At 36.3% G+C, this 18,051-nt stretch overlaps 1 protein-coding gene across 5 annotated transcripts in view; it reads right to left on the reverse strand.

Annotated features, from left to right (window-relative positions):
• The window catches only part of FAM172A (family with sequence similarity 172 member A), a 362,785-nt gene that overhangs the window by 124,090 nt on the left and 220,644 nt on the right, over positions 1 to 18,051 (reverse strand). For all 5 annotated transcript variants that reach the window (XM_032476170.1, XM_032476172.1, XM_032476171.1 and 2 more), the window contains one exon: positions 5,914 to 6,030. In XM_032476170.1, coding sequence (XP_032332061.1) covers positions 5,914 to 6,030 — 117 coding nt within the window. The remainder of the gene's footprint in view (positions 1 to 5,913; positions 6,031 to 18,051) is intronic.

An 18,051-nucleotide genomic window follows, 5' to 3' on the forward strand; every position in this document is an offset into this window, starting at 1 on the left:
TTCATACATCTGAAATAAGTAAAATTAATATTACTATTGATAGAATACCACATCAGAGAGTTCTAGATAATGCAGAAGATTAGCACACAATTAGCCAGCTTTTATATACAATGTGACACTTGCTTGTAAGAAATAAGTATTCTCCAAAGCAGTGTCAAGATATGTAAATGGATGATTTGTTTTATCATTCATCACAACCCCTAATAAATTCAAAAATCATGACTTCTATAGGTACTAAAAATAGGCTCCCAATGATACAGGCAGATAGCGTCAATGAAGAATGACTTTCTCTTTCTCTCTTTTTCTTAAACAATTCAGTCTTTTCAATGACAGCAATTAGCACTACCGACAGACAGGCAGCGATTAGGTATATATTTTAATTATTATTCATCCTAGTAGTACGTCCAAATCTGATGAAAGTCGGCTATTACCCAGGTGATATGTCAGTCTTAATACTGTTCACTTATACTTCACGTATGTAAAACTGTGTCTTATAGGATATTTCCAGTATTAATAACAGTGATGGTACTTTACAATATGCAGGTGATTAATCATTTTCTAACTCGTTATCACTGACTTTAAAAAGCTCAACAAAATGGGTTTTATCTAGGTCACTTTTAACTCCAACATTTAAAGCAAAATATAGGTTAACATTTTGGAGTCCTGAAATTTCAGTTTTTATCTAGGCACACGTTTAGGCTTTGATCTCTCATAAAAACAGGGTAGAAATTAAACACCTTATAGATAAAGTACATATGTCCAAAGTTCTCTGGAATGACAAAGTACTGGTGTAGGATTGTAAAGGTTCGATACCATAAGTTGATGTATATGCGTGGTGTGTGCATGTTTGTGTGACATTTTTACCACGCTAGGAAAAATACAGAAAGAAGAGGGCAAAACAAGCTAAAAATATGTTTTCCATATGATAGAGTATAATGAAATAAAATAATGTAAACAAACTGGGAAATATGTGTAAAGAAGGAAATATGAGAAAGACATACAGCCATTACGTATGAATTCAATCTATCTGAAATTCCATGTTATCAAAACGTAACTCCCTATTCTGAGGTGTGTTTTTATAGTTTAGAAATCAAATCTCTTTCCATTGTTTTTTTCTAATGCCTGTTTTACCCCTCTTCTCAGTGCCCCAATTTGCACCCTGTACCAGTTCTTCAGCTGAGATGAACACTAGCAAAGAGTCTTGGAAGATGACAGAAGCAGCCCACTAGGAAAGCCCTATCTAAACTCAAATCATGCTGCACTGGGTTCCCAGACCCTGGGGATCTTATTCTCAGCTTCCCTGAGCAGACAGCAAGGCATGATGGAGTAGAGGTACCAACAGAGCCATGCCTGAGCCTCAGATGCAGCCCTGTCTCAACCTAATCAACAAGCAGAGAGAAAGATGCCCCCTTGGCCAGAGCCAGCAGATGGGGATGGATCATGTAACTAGAGCATCTCTGGGTCTGAGGGAAGAAGACAGAAACAAGCAACATAGTGAGTTTCTTAAAGGTAACTGTTTTCAATTCAAAAATATTTTACCCTGAAAGTATGACTTTACAAGTTTTTGTGGTTGTGAATAGTCTTCTTTGTGAAATCCAAAAGCTTGGGAACTACTGATACGGACGAGATGTGCCAATGGGCCACAGTGCTCAGTGACTCCCTCTGACAGTTAAACCAAGGGTTGACAATATTTCAGTGTAGGTATTAAATGAACTAAAATTTTTTATAAATAGGTTGTAACTTAGTATATTATGTTTTTAAGAGAAGAGTAGGTAGTAGGTATTCCGGTGCAAGGTACTTGGAAGTATTTGGAGATGCCTGTTGCCCTGGTTGAGTTTAGGTTTTTACTCATTTTTATTTCATTTGTGTGAGTTATAAATTATCAGCGTCTTAGAGGTTGATCTCTAATATGGAAGGCACTGTGTCCTCAGGTAAGAACAACTACTGCTGTTCACCAGGTTGTGTTTCCAGGACTGATGTTCAGAGCTGAACGGTGATGGGTAAGGGTTCACGGCTATTATGCAGAACCACACGTTTGGCTTGGCTGGACTTTCAGAGGCCGGGGTATGTCAGGAAATGACATTTGTCTACTCAATCTTTTTCTTTTTTTTTTTTTAAATAAAAAGTATGTATTTAAGTTGTACAACATGATGATTTGATATACATATACACAGTGAAATGATTACTACAGTCAAGCTAATTAACATATGTTCTCCTTACAGTTAGCACTTTGTGTGTGCGTGTGGTGAGAGAACCTGAAATCTATTCTCTTAGCAAATTTCCAGTATTCAGAACAGTTTTATTAAGTACAGTCATCATGCTGTATATTAGGTCTCTAGACTTAACGCATTCTACACAACTGGAATCTTTGGCCAACATCTCACCTTCCTGACACTGGTAACCATGATCCTATTCTCTGCTAGATTCCAGGTATAAGTGGGACCGTGTAGTATTTTTCTTTCTGTGTCTAGTTTATTTCCTTTAGCATAATGTCCTCCAGGTTCATCCTTGCCCACTCAGTGTTTATGGGCCTGGAGCTTGAAGTAAGAAGTTCCTTTCAGGAGCTGCCTTTGGTTACTTTTTCCTCTCCTCATGAGGCTGGCTTAGTATGTAGGCTTGGTATTTTGGTTGGGAGTAGATTTTGTTTGGAATCATTGCCAAAAGTAGCCCTTTCTGACCTTTCTTTGAAAGAAATTGTTATTTTAAAATTATACAATTAATACAAGAATGTAGTACTTAACTTTCTTTCTGTGTGCTAATTAGAATTTTTAAAAATAAGCTTTTCATAGTAAGTGAATATTTAACATCAGTAACTTTACCATATTAACTTAAACATGCTTACAAAACAAAAAACAGTTTTACTAATTTACCGTATAATGAGAATGACTAGGCAATTGTACCACTGTCCCACTTCCAAATTTTAAAGCAGTATTTGGTGAAATAATGGAGCCAATCATCAAGAGACCAAAAGCACTGAGGCTTCACCTACAAGCAGACTGCTGTTTTTATGGACAACACTCCTGTTTAGCTAAGATGTTTTTCTTGGGAGAGGTATTTGCAAAATTGCCGAGTTTTTGAGCTGATTTCAAATGAAGCTGGAGTAGGGGAGATGGCAGGGCAGTGGGATGGTGAGGATCATAAAGACTTCCCTCCTACACCCTTCTCCCCAACACCTGTGCTCAAGACAACAGCCCTTTCTAATCGCTGAACCTAGGCTTGATTGCTCTTCATTATTTCAAGGAATTATGCAGAGTGGAGACGGACTAAAAAGGAGAAAGAAGAGGGGATGGAGTTTCATCCTGAGTGCTGGGAAATGCTGGGCTCTAATCTTGCCAAACCACATTGAATTTTCTGGTAGAGGATCACACATTTAGGTGAGTCCCTACAAGATATGTGACATAGACTTCTATAGTCTCCCTTTTTGTTCCTGTTTTAGGGGAGAGCTCTGAGCAGGGATAATTTCAAAGCTCCATCAACAACGATCTAATAATTTTTTATCTCTGGGATCTTATAGTGTTTTCTATAATAATATGTTTCACTTCTTTACTTCTTCACTGCTTTTCAAGGGATTTTCTTCTTGGTTATCACCTTTGAGTCTTACAATAGTTGACAAAGTAGATAAAATAGGAATTATTATCTCTAATTCCCAATTATGAAACAAGCCCAGAAAGATGGAGTGGCTTTCCCAAGACAGTAAGTCTTGGCAGAGTACCTGGTAGACCCTAGTAGCTCCTTCATTATTGATTTACCTAGTGAGTGACTAAGCCAGAATCATTATCAAAACTCAGTTATCCTAAGTCCTTGTTCTGCATTAATTCCCTTTTGTAAGATATTTTGAATATGCAAATCATTCATAAAACAAAAGTAGAATAGTGTTCATGTATCTTATTTGGGGGTGAAAAGGTAACAACAATAATAGCTGTGATTGACTGAACTCCTTTAAAGTACCAACAACTGTGTGATTTCTTTATATAAGTTTTTCCCAACCATGTTTGCAAGGCAGGTATTATATTTTACAGATGAGAAGACTGAATCTCAAAGATATTAAATAACTTGCCCAAGACTATACAGCTAGGTAAGTGACTGAGCTGGGGTGAGTTCCGGTGTGTCGTAATACAAAGCTCTTCATGCTGCTTTACACCTAAGGCATAACTGAGGGAACTGAAAGAACTAGGTCATTTATTAAATTTTATAAAATTTTCAGAAATTTCTTAAAAGCTATGCCTACAAAAAAAATTAATGACAGCTTTGATTAAATTAAGATGAATTCAACTACTGCCTATTTCAGTCAGATGAAAAAATGCAAAGATTAATATATTCTGATTTTTGAAGCAGACGCCTAATTCAGTCTTAGTTAGAGATACTTAAAAAAGTAAATCTAAATAAATTTTGTTCTATTTGTCACCTGGAATGAGACACGAAGAACTCCCAATTAAAAAATGATGAACAGGGATGTTTCTAGTTTGAGATAAGTACTAAATTCTATATTGGTTATGTGTGGGGGGAAAAGGATACTAACAGCTCATTTATAAACCTTGCTACTTATATAATGCTGGGAGCTGTTATGTATCCATTTGGACAGATAAACCGCAAAAAAAGAGTTTAGGCATGAAATATGCAAAATTACTCTTGAAAAAGTTTAGGCCCTTAGAAATGACTATTAAGGATGTAGATAAATTGTGAAAGGAGAAATGTGAAAAGCAATGCAGACAGAAGACACCTGGGTGTTAGAATAGATTTTTAAAAATCCCACCTTTATATGTTTATAACATTATGAGGAATAGAGTAAAAGTATTTTGGACTTTTTCATGATGAAAGTACTTTTTCTAATGGAGAAAACAGATTGGTGATATGATAACATCACTATGGGATTATATAGCCTAGTCTTCTATTTATTCAAAATTCTTTTTAGATATTAATTCTCTGGTCCTTACAGTGCACCAGGAGGACTGGTAGAAGTTACCCACTGTATCTATGGAGAGAGGTCAGCTGAGTAAATACCTGAGTATTCTATTAAAATACTGAAGAGGGTGGGTATAGCACCATGGTGGAGCACATGCTTTGCATGCATGAGGTCCTGAGTTCAATTCCCAGTACCTCCATTTAAAAAAAAAATGAAAAAAAAATTAGGAAGGTCAAACAGCTCATTCATATAAGTATGGATTTGATTAAAAAATTGCTATATCTTGGCATGGCAGATGTCAATTGCTTATGATATCAGAAAAGTAAATATAAATAAAAAAGATATTTCAGATATATATCTGTAATAGGAATCAAAGAAATAATGAGCTGAAAGTTTTTTGAAAAATGGGAGCAGGTTTAACGAGCCCTTGTTAATTCTCAGGCTCACTAGCCCTTAGGAAGAGTGAAAAGCTTTCTTAGCCTGAGGCTGGACTGTGACCAGCTCCTGTGTTTCTCCTCCCTCAAGGGTCTGGCAAAACACTATTTCAGCTTTTTACTTCTCCCCCTACTGGCAGCAGTGAGCCAATCCATTTAAGAGGGGCACATACTGGCCACCTTTCAAGAAAAGGATGAGACCCAGTGTACATTAAGCTTCTTTCTTGTGATTAAGCAGTACCAATGCTAAAGAGCTGGTGGAAAAATCCAGTATCAGGAAATAATAACCTCCTAACAGATCAAGACTTTATTCAGCCAAAGTTCCTCCTGCATGTTGTATGCATACCTATATTCCATAGAAAGCCGAAAAAGGGGAGGAGGGCTTTCAAAAAAGTCGCTGTTCTTCACAAGGGTTTTCTATTATTACTTCAGCCGTGTCTAGTTTTCTCTCTTCCCTCTAAATGTTCCGCCTCTAGAAAGGGAGTTGGGGAGTGGGAGGTGATATAAACTGGTGGGGGCTCAAGATATAAAGGCCACACTCACTCATCTCAGCACTGAAAAAAAGCCCTGTCTCACCTCTCTCATCCATTCTCGAATCGTTTTGCCAGCTTCTTGATGCCACACATTGTGAACGGAGTCTGTCAACGCCACAGCAGTTACCTTACTTTTCACATCTGCTTCGCGTTGAATCATCTGTTTTGAAAAAGGAAAATAAAATGTTGGCTATAATTTTTTCCCTCCTGGGTGCTTAGTCACAGATAATGGTAATATTATATTAAAAGTGAAAAAGTAATATGCATCTCTTCTTCAAAGTTAGTCGTTTCTACACTGAACACATGCCCTGTTCTTGTCCAGAGATGTGAAGAGACCTAATATTTTCTTTTAAAAAGATAATACCACTTAAGTCTTAGAATTACACAGTTCTATCATCTTCCATGTCGTTTGACAATTCAAGGATTAAAGGGATCACAGGGGGAAAAAGGAGGAATCCCTGAGGGCCTCTTTCACAAGTTTCTTCCACCATTTCCTATCTCAGTGCTTCAGGGAAGTCAGTACCCGGGGTTCATGGTTAGCTAGTTAGGACTAACTTCTACTAATTTTCAGTAGATGGTATATCAGTAAAGAATGATATCTTGCTTTAACTTCTCCAACTTAACTAGCAAGCTCTTCACCATGGCCTTGTCATTCCTTGGTGTTTTAAATGCCCACAGAGATCTTTCTCTTCAAAGCCAACCAATGTCATTTTGCTTTCTAATATATTTATGATTACACTTTTAATTCTTTCTATAGAATGTTATTTCTATAAAATTAAATGGTTCTAAAATTTAAAAAGAGCCACTTGGCTTGAAGAAACTGAAGAATTCATCAGTGGTCTGTAAGACAGAGAAACTGAAAAATAAGAATTCTAGATGAAAAGAGTCAGAAAATTGCTAGTGACCCTAATTTGATATGACAAATATAAAAAACTTGATAAAAAATTAGTTAAAATACAATAGGTAGTAGCCTTGAATTTCATAGCCATGTCCTCACTATTTCTTTGCATCAAATGTCTTTCTCCCTCTAAAAATGAGCAATTTCTCTGTCATTTGCTATTAATTTCTATGGATTGTCTATCAAAAATATATTACTGACATTTTTTAAAAAAGGGAGAATTCTGAATGATGATGAAAGCTCATACAGAGAACACTGCAAGCCATGCTTCTGATACCAAATGATGCCTGTTGGCATTCTGAATTAAAAAAATGTGTCTCTTAAATTTCTTTAAACCCTGCCTATGCCCATCCCCTTTCACTGAACACTACCTAATGGAAATCTAATTCACTGTTAATGCTGCCTGAGCAGCATTTCCACACCTTAAATCTTTGTGCCTTGTGTTTTCTGCTTATATAATGTGGAAATCTTCAAATCAATGATGGTTAGCCAAATCATATTACCGCCAAAATTCACCTCGTGATACCGATATTTTTTAAAGCATAAAATAATACTCTAATTCAATACTTCACCTTCATTATTAAGTAGTTTGCTACCTTCTTCTAGATTTTACCTTAAAAATAGATTCTCACTGGATCACACTGGCACTAGAATGTAAAAATTTAAACTGACACTAAGATAATAAAGTCCCAAATTCCACAACAGTGAACCCACCTGGCTCATGGAGAACTTACATGTCCTTATTCTCCTTTTCTAAACAGTAACACTTTTAGAGATCTAGCTGTTGCTGAAGCTAGAAATAAGAACATGCTCTTCTGGTATTCTAAGAATATGTCTGCATTTAAAAATATTTGCCCTGAATTTTGTTTTGGTTGTTGTTAACACATGCTGACTTAAATTTAAGGTGTTGGTGTCTGAAGACACTAAATATTGAGGGCTATTTGTGAAATGATATAAAATTAAGAATTGAACAGGCTGAGGATTTAGTGTAAAAGTAGAAAATCTGGGGAATAATTCTACAAACCTGGAAAATGTACAGTCAATAGACTGACTACCAGAGGGGAAAAAATTTTGGTCAGTTTGTCCGTCTGGCTAACACTTCACATACTAGATGTGATGATGCGCAACTTTTGTTCACATCACATCAAATCACATTATAACCCAGCACGATACTCTCTTCCACTGTTACAGTCTCTTGCAGTTTAAAAAGCACTTCCACATTATATTACGAGAGGACAGGAATGGTCAAATTCCAGAGGATCTCAACCAAGAGCTGTTTACAAATGAACCCAGTAACAAAAAATTTTATATATTTGACTGTTGAGGATTAGTAGAATTGTAAATCAGTGAAAATCTTTACGGTTTCGTTTTGCAGACTATTTCCCTCTGTTTTGGGCTCGCTGCAACTTATTCTGAAAGTCCTGGGACTACCCTCACTGCCATGTCTGACCAGCGCCTCCGCTTCTTGGATGTGTTGGTGTGGTTCCCAGCAGCCTTCTCTCACCTACTGCCTCCTCAGGGGATGAGCACTGATGAGAAATGCTGTAGAAAGGCAATGGTAGGGGTAGACTGAATACAGAAATCAAGACTGTTTAAGAGACAGACCTTTGATGGAATATAGCTAAAGCAAGGAATGGGTGGAGGTGCAGCTGGGTGGGAAAACAACTTCTGTAAAAGTCCGTCATGATAGTCTGGAAAACCCAGAAATCTGAAAGGAAGGAACCCATATGGGCAAAGTCCTACTATATGTCAATCTAAGGTGGTGAAGTGATTTTTATTAGGATCTATGGATATGAACACCTTTGAAATTCTTTGCAAAATTCTGTCTGTATATATATAGATATAAATAAATATTTTTGTATCTTTATGTATATATATATAAATAAATATTTTTCTGGGAGAAGATGCTTTACTTTGATTACATTCTTAAAGGGATCTCAATCTCTAAAAATGTTAAGACAGTTGAACTCAGTGTCTCTGCATTCCCAAATGAGCTGTGAAGTATCTGCTAAGTGATCCCTTTAAACAATGACACTAAAGATCACTTTAACACCTATACAAATCTTTCAAAAAAAGACGGCATTTTTTTGTTGGTGTTATAATGTCTTCAGTACAGTAGTAAGGTATCAAGAGTTGAATAAAAGTGACAAAATTTTTTTTGATACTCCAGACATCAACATCCTAAAGTTTCATGGCTTAATAGGTTCTATGTGGTATAGTTACAATTAAAATCTTTTTGTTTTTATTTATGTATATAATATATATTTATATGTGAGTAGCACTTCATAAATTTCAAAATGAATACATAGTCATTCTCAGCTTACTTTGAAATAATATTGAAATGTATGTAAAACTTGTATCATTTTCTGTATTTTGGAGGAGGAAACTGAGGCTTGGAAACTCGTTAATGGTCACGCAGATATGAGTGTATGTCTGTGGCTATGTAAAGTGACATGACTTGAACATGACTTTATGTCTTGTGTTCCTTCATTTGTATCACATCTCAGTAACATAATATTACACTCACATAAATAAACTCATTTAATTAATTCTCTTTTCACATATACAATATTTCATTGACTTGGACATTTAAAAAAACGGTAAAAAAAAAAGTCCAAATCCAAATCAGTAAGGAATGTTAAATTCTAAAAATCATGCTAAGATAAAAAAAGCCATGAGCAAAGTGAGACTATCAATAGCATTAAAAAATTATTACCACAGTTCTAAAGTAAATGATGTCTAGGATAATAGGGAAAATTAAATATTTCTATAAATCATATCTATAAATATTAATCATTATTAATCAAACATATTTATTTCTATAAATCATATTACTCTCATATTAATTTGAGAATTAATAAAAAATATTTGATGCTGTCACTTGATATTTTTGTTTCCCCCTCTTAATCCTATCCATTTATTCCATTTTTGTTACGTCTTTTTACTTTAGCTTATACACAATCTGCTCTTTCCTTCACTGTCTGCATGTTCCCAAACTGACAAAAGCTTAACTAACTCAATAAATATCAAGTCCTTTGAACAGAGTAAAAATATATACCATCCGTATGTAGGCTCATCTTATTATTAAAATTCTAGATGGGGTTGAAATTGAGAGGAAAAAGAAAAACACTTCTATTATTTTTTTTTCTTCCAGAGTAAGTGTAAGATTTTAAATATTAAGTAACTGTAACCAGATAAGACAGCTTATTGGAGTGTAAGAGCATTTGGTGAGATGGAGACCAGAGGACCAGAGGACCAGAGGCGTGGCACGGGAGGGCCAGAGTCAGCAGCAGCTACCTTGCTCCCCTCCCACAGGGTTGCTACCATCTCTCCCCAGGATCATGTAGACCTTTTCTGTCCCCCTAACCTCCCTCACCATGCTTTCTCCAATGCCCTCAAATGATGGACCTGCATCTTCACAAATATCTGGCCCAATCCAAATACTTCATGCCACCCTAAGGGTTCCTTAATTCCCCTTTTGCACCTACAAACTGTTGTAACTTTTCCCTGGGTTTCATTTCTTCCAGAAGTCTACCATGAGCTACTTTTAGCAAAGGAAAACACAAAGACTATTTTACTTCCACCAAATTAAATTAAAACTTGCTGTCGTAGCTTGGAAGATAAGCTTTTGAGGGCAGGCAGGGAAACGCTGATGTTAGAGGGAAGCTCTGTCACGGAATCTGGAAGCAGTTTCCTATCTCTGCTCCAGGGTCTTGGATTTTAGAAATTATAAATCCAATCCGATACTAGATTCACTACTCCCATCCTAAAGAAGTGAACCCTGAATTGGATCACCTTAACCTTAACCTAAAGAAAAACTAGATAATTTAATTTCCCCATATTTGTGATCCAGCAGGATAAATGTCTTATATTTTAAAGTCCAAGGGGACTTCCTGAAAGAGCCAGTGTGGATTAGGGGGGAGGGATGTATATATGTACATACAGATCCATATTTATATTTGCATATGTAACATATTTTAAACATGCTTTTGAGGGAAATATTTTAAAGTCTTTCATCAGCAAAAGCCATTACCTCCTTTTTCAATTCTAACATGTGTTACACATATGCACTGTTGAGGGTTACAGCATGTGAATCACTTGTATAGGAAAGAATATTCTCAAAGAAAATCAAATAACGCATGTTTCCTTCAGATTAGGATCTGACACTCCTGTACGTTTATAAATCTGAGGATCATTACTACTGTATGAGCATGAATGAATCATCACTCTGGTTAATAGCACGGCTGAGGTTTGAGCCGTCTTTAAAAAAATACATGTGTATAAATAGATTAGCTCCCTCTAGAGCTCCCTGAGTTAAGATTTCAGATTAAGTTGTTTGAAAGTTTGAAAAGTATGAAAAGCTGGTACCTTTCCACATTTTTGTTATGTAGATTATAATTACACTCAGTGCTTCTGCTTGAGTGTAGTCTTTACGGGACTTGATAAACAGATATTTGAACACAAGCCTCTCCCATCAGTTTACATTTCTGGGTGTACGTTCCCTGACGTGTGGTGCACTGCCCTATGGGCTATCAGGACAGGGTTACAGATGTGCCCTGGGCCAAGATGACTCATTAGCCGATGCTGGGTCTGTTAATGTCTTCCTAAAGATTCTTTTGTATAAGTCGGTCCCAATAGCATGCTACCCACAGAACAAATATCATCTTTGCTGTGACATTAAAACCTTGTCTCTGTCACAAGGCTCCTGAAGCACCTCTAGTGATTACAATGAAATACACACATGCTTTGGTAGATGAAATAGGAAGACTAAACTGCCCGGCAGGAAACTCAGACATGTATGATAGTTAGCTCTTGCATGTTACAATTCATACTTCCAATGTGCATCCAATATATATATATAGGAAAGGAGACGCTTTCAAGTAAGCAGTCTTCATAAGGAGTGTGTGGTTAGGTTCAAAGTCCTTGGCGTCAGTTCCCTAGGTTCAAGTCCTTGCTCTGCCACTTCTGGTAGTAACACCGTGAGTGAATTATTTTAATTTTTTTTGCATCTTAACTTCATCACAGGTAAAAGGGGGATGATGAATACACCTAAGTCATAGAGTTACCGTGAGATGAAATGAAGCAAATCTAAAGCAACTAGCAGACGACCTGGCACACAGTACACAATTATAGTAGACAACCCCACAAAACACACGGCGCAAACTACTCCGTACGCGTAAACTAGTGTATTCTCCTTTCTCAATGTAGAAGGCAACAGAAGCTTAACTTAGAATGCATTTAATGACAGCATGACTTTTTAAAGAGTCATAGATCCACAAAGGAAAAAAAAATTATTAAGGGCTGCTTTTTCCTTAGAGTATGTGGTTCAATAATTCTAAAACCACCAGGCTGAGAAGTAGAAAGAGCTGATTATTGCGTCTGTGTAAAGTCCTGTAATAAGAATACTAGACCAGTAATAGTACCATGCACTTGAAAGTTAAAACAGAACTGCTGAAGTCATACTGTGGCAACTTCACTTTCCGGGCACCAGTGAACCCTTTCAGAATTCCTTGGGCCAGCAGCAAAGCACGGAGCCACGGTTTAGCAGTGCCAAGCTGGTGGTGAGAGAGCCTCTTTACGGCTGGTTTCTACATAGAGGGAGTACAGCTGACTATATTTTTAAATAGATAATCACAGAGATATGAAATATGTCCAGAGGAAGGCAGTATAGTGTTGTAGTTAATAGCATGCTGAAGCTTTGGAACAAGATGTCCTTAAATTTTTACTTTTGGTTAATCATTATAAGAATACAAAAATGGGAGCAATAACAAAATTATTATTAATCAAAACTAATCATTATAAGAATAACAAAAATAAAGAGTCACCTCACAGGCTGAAGGATAACTGAAATAAGGCATGTCAGCAATCAACACTGTCAATTACTATTACTATTACCTAGACATTCATTTCTGATTTCTAAAATGTACCCTTCCTTTTAGATACGACATCTATGTACTCCTCAGTGACATCAACATTTACACGGGTGGGGTAGCAGTAAGAAGTGTCATACAATTACTACACCCACCTCCACCCCTACCTTCTCCATTATGTAAAGTGATTTGGGCTTGCTTAAATGTTTTTAAAGGAAATAACTAGGTATAAATAAGATAACCATACATTCCCAGGACAGTCCTGGCTTATGTCTATTGACCTGGTGTAATTATTAATAGTGTTCCCTTTCGGGGGTGGGGGTGGGTATAGCTCAGTGGTGGAGTATGTGCTCAGCATGCATGAGGTCCTGGGTTCACTCCCTAGTTTCTCCATTAACAACACACACACACACACAAGGAAAGTGTCCCCTTTTCACTGCTAAAAGTGTTTTGGTTTGGATGGTAAATTATACAGTCACTGTATGTATTAAGTATAATACAGAAGTTAAATGTTACTCTAGCAAATGAGTAAATTTTTCTGCCCCATGCTTAGGAATTTAAGCATCTATCCCAAACCTATAGAGTCATCACTACAAAAAAAAAATAACCATGTAGGAAAACATACAAGAAATATGTCCCAAAGTTCCTAAGTTCAAAACTTAAGGGCAAGCCTCAGTGCTGCGCGGGCCCCTCACAGATGGACATGCGGCCTCACACCCTGGGTAGGTAAACATGGCCAGCTGGAGCGCCACTGTAGCAACAGGCTAAGACAACATTCTCTTTTCCTGTGCTTTGAAGCTCCAGCTTCAATTCTTACAACCTTTGTCTAATTTCAGGAAGGAAAAGGCTCTCCACAGGCAAGAAGCCCAAGGGATAGGGTATGTAAACTGAAACTTCTTGGGTCACATGCATTTATGGAGATAAGTCTCCAGCCACCAGTTAGGGAATGGCAAGTTATGATTTATTATTGCAGGCAGCCAGAAGAGAGCAGTAATAACTTCCTTTTCCTTTCCTGCCTCGACCGTGCTGCCACGTGCAGACTCCTTCAGCAACAGAAAAGTATGTGGAAGGTAGGTTGAAAAGAAAAAGAAAAGAAAAACCAAAACAAAACAAATATTAAGTGATTGACAACCTGGGAGCTGGGAAAGACCAGTGCCTTACAAAAACACAAGATGTGAGGAAAAAAGCAACAGTTCGAGAAACTTACTTTGCTAATCAAGAAAACAGCAAGTTAATTGTAAGAAAAAAAAAATAAAAGAGGTCACAGATTAAAAAAACAGTGTAAGGGTTCATCAAGGTGACTGATTTAATTAAAACGTTTTATTATGTAATGTTTTAAGACTGACCATAAGTAAGCAAGATATTATAAAACACAGATTTGAAAATAACAATGAATATACACGAAGTGGATATATTATAAAAGTCTAAGTAAGGACTAAAAACATTGCCAGTCCAAAAAATTGAAGGCAGCCTTAGCAAAGGAAATGGTTAAATGGTGACAATAGATAGTCTTAAACAGAAAAATGAGAAAACTTATTAAAACTTTGTAAATGTACTACATACTAAGAGATGTTTCTGATGCAAATAAGTGCCAAGTATGTTCATAATACTTAGTTTAAAAATCACTTATGAGCCTTTATTAATTGACATATACTAGAAATACTTCGGTATATACGTTTTGTTTTTTTTCAGTAACATTCCCCTTTAATAGCCTGGTGGGAACTTATACATATATAAGGAAAGAGAGAGAGAGAGAAAGAGAGAGACAGAGAGAATGTATTTGTCAATCATTAAATGGTTTAAAATCTTGAGCCAAAAGGTTTCATTACGTCTCACAGGGGCAGGCATATACATTCAGCTGGGAGAATGTTAATATACTTAAGTTTTAAAGCATAGCATTTTCTTTAGGTCCAGAAAAAGAAAGATAAAGGGATATAATTTCCTGCCACAAAGATATATAGTAGATAACCAGAGTACAGGAGATCATGTTATTTAACAAATTTCTCTTAAAAGCCTTTACACTAGGTGTGAGGTGATGGATGTGTTGACTGGCTTGGCTGTGGTGAGTCTGTCACAATGTATACAGATATCGGGGTCATCAAGTTATACACCTTAAATACACACAAATATTTTAAACATATATAAAATACTTAAAAGTTATATTAAAATATATAAAATATGTCAATTATACCTCATTAAATCTGGGGGGTGGGGAAGCCTTTACATAGAATTCCCACATAGATATTTCATGTATTTGAAATTTTATTAAAATTTTCAAAGTTATTCTATAAATTTAACAATATTTTTACAAAAAATACAGGTTCCAATTACCTGTATTGGTTTCAATGTATCTTAAAGACTGTATACTCTGTTACCTGGCATAAACAGGGGAGCAATATTCTAACTTATCAACTGTTTTAGGTAATAATATTATGACCATAAAGTTGAGGAAGATGTGAATTTTGACCTTCAGCGAGAACTCACAGTTTAGGCAGGAAGGCAAGTTCTGATAAATTTTGTGGGGACCCTTTGAATTTTGAGTATTTATATATAGATTATCTCATTAGACAGAACAATTTCTTGTTCAGTAGATTGGCAGTTGAGGGATTACAGACCTGTTTTATAGATGAGGAAACTGATGCTTAGAGAAAGTAAGGGACTTATCCACATTCACATACTTAGTATGTGGCACAGCTAGATCTATTAACTCAAAATCTCACATCTTTATACCATGGCTACCCATGTAATATCCTACATTTTTCCATCTGAAATACTTATACTGGTAATTATGTATTCACTAGCTTTCTTTCCTACTGAAACGTAGGCTTCAAGAGGGAAGGACTGTATTTGCTAGGCCAATACCACATCTCTTTCCCTGCACAGTGACTGGCACATTTTGATTCTTTTCCAGATCTTACTTACTCTGGGGCCTCAGATGTTTCTGAGTTTTTGCCTCTAGAAATTCAGGGTCATCTTCATTTGACCATATTTCTTCAATGTAGGCTCAGGGTTATGCAGAAATGGTGTGGCACTGATCTAATCTGCATATATTGGTGGGGTCTTACTTTTAGATTCTAGTGTAGGCATTTGACCAATTGATATAATAAAGCAAAACCACCAAAATGTTTTTAACATAGGATGTGTTCATCAGTTATGGGTTATTAGAGTTGCCAAACATTGGGGAGAAGTTGACACTCATTTTTTAAATGGGAAAGTACCATCATTGTAATAAGTGTAAGTCACAGGCATCCTATGGTGTTTCAAAATATTTGAATAAGAATCTCCAGATGGCTCTTCTACCTAGGAACTTATGCTAAATACCTGGAGCCTGTGTGCCTGCTTAAACATTCAACTGAATGCTACTGCTGGAAGAAATTTCTATTCAACTAACTACTTATAAGGTTTATTTAAATGAATACTGTACTGACCAACAAATGTAGGACAATCCTTTAAGCTGGCATTTTAAAATATGATTCTGACGATACTGGAGTCATTTTTCTCACGAACGCACAACTCACATTTCTGAAATGATAAAAGTCTGTGGGAATAAGTGGTTTGAAATACGTTCAACTGAGATAGGACTTTTAAGATTGTATTTACTGCACAAAACCATCTATCCACTGCATGGAAGAAAACATGGGGTTGGAATGAAAGTAGCTATTTACCTCTATGACTGTGGCTGTATCTTCATTCCACAGATAGAAAACATGTACATATACTACATGGAGTAAAAGAGCACTTCTGAGTTTATGTACGTGAACCATGAAGAACAGTCACTGTGCTCTAAGTGTCCTCTATCAATATCCACTGTAATGGAAAACGCTGGAGTAGCACTTCAGATCACTAACAGGAAGAGGAGAACCCTGAAACCTATCATTTAGACATCTGATGACAGCTCTGATGCGAGGTGGCGTTGAAAAATTTACACCGAGGAAGGGTTTATGTGTGAATGAAGGAGAATTATTCTCTGGGCTATTTTTTCAAATTCCATTTTCCTTCATGCGTCTGTTCATTAGCACTTCTTTGTGGGGTATTCCACTAGTTGAGTCAATGACTTGGGGTCTATATTCCACTATCATTAAATATTGCCTTAGTTTTATGAGTATGTTTTATGAATCTAAAATAAATATACTTAGGCGGCACAGTACAGGATGTTTAATAAGCAACAGTATTTATTATGGTAGGAGGCAGAATTTTTGTTACATCACACCTTTTGTTAAGTAGCCAATTTAGCCAATATGAAATCCTATAAAATGGCAAAGATATAAAAAAGAGTCAGTAGTTCATTAATTTAGAAAGTCAATTATATGTCACTGTTTCATATCAGGTTAATTACTTCATTTACATTTTTGGAATTTTAAAGTAGTGCATGAAAGGTGACAGATTGACAGCACTGCGGACCGAAATTCTTACACTATTTTCCTGAGTGTTAATAATATAAAAGGCAACATACACAACAGAATTACACAAAAGGTTTTATCTAATAAAATTATAAGTGAAATAGACATGGTGTGGAAATGGGAGAATGAGCGAGATGCTGTCAGAAAAACTACTAAAATAAGGTGAAAGGGAAATGGTAAAGTGGTAAATACTTTTATGTTGTTCTTCCAGGCACTTATGTACGAAAGAATGGAGGTCAAACGTCAGCAAAACATCAGTGTATCTGAAGGGAGGAGAGTCAACGATATTCAAAAGAAATTATAAGAAGAAACCCTGAGTGAAAAAGAAATGAAGTGATTCCTTGTGGGAGTAGTTATCATCACCAGGAGTATAATATGAGGGGTGGGAGGGAGCAGATACTACCACAGACAGAGCACAGAAAAAGACAATGGACAGAAATGCGGAACAAATGTTACATTTCCATAGTTCTGATCCTAACCCACTTTCACAAGAACCCAACGTGCCACTCCCTACTGTGGGTGTCACGATGAAATCTACCACACTACTTTCTGTCACTAAGTTGTCAGGAAAAGCAAAGCTTCCCTAAGTCTGTCTCATCCCACACAGCCACCAGCACATACTACGATCACAGAAAGGTCAATAAACTCATTGCTGGATTTTCCAATACATGAATTAAATGTTTTTAGAAGTTAATTTGACATTGATGCCACTTTTTATTGTCTGTGGGAGTGGGTGAGTTAGACCCTCAGGCCTTAAAACTTACATTCTAATAGTAATGAGCACAATGCAATTCTATTCCTATGGTCTTTTATATAAAAGAATGAAGTTACAAGGAGCATCATGTTTACTGAAACCAGCTTATTATATATTAATTCATACTGACATGGCTCTACCTATAGCATAGAAGAAAAGAATGAAAGTTGTTAGGGACATTAGAAACTATCTAGTCCAATTTCTTTTCATACAGATGAGACAGCAGGTGACTTAGATGTCACCTCTAGTTTCAACAGAC

This window comes from Camelus ferus, chromosome 3, assembly GCF_009834535.1.
Source record: "Camelus ferus isolate YT-003-E chromosome 3, BCGSAC_Cfer_1.0, whole genome shotgun sequence".
Taxonomy (NCBI): domain Eukaryota; kingdom Metazoa; phylum Chordata; class Mammalia; order Artiodactyla; family Camelidae; genus Camelus; species Camelus ferus.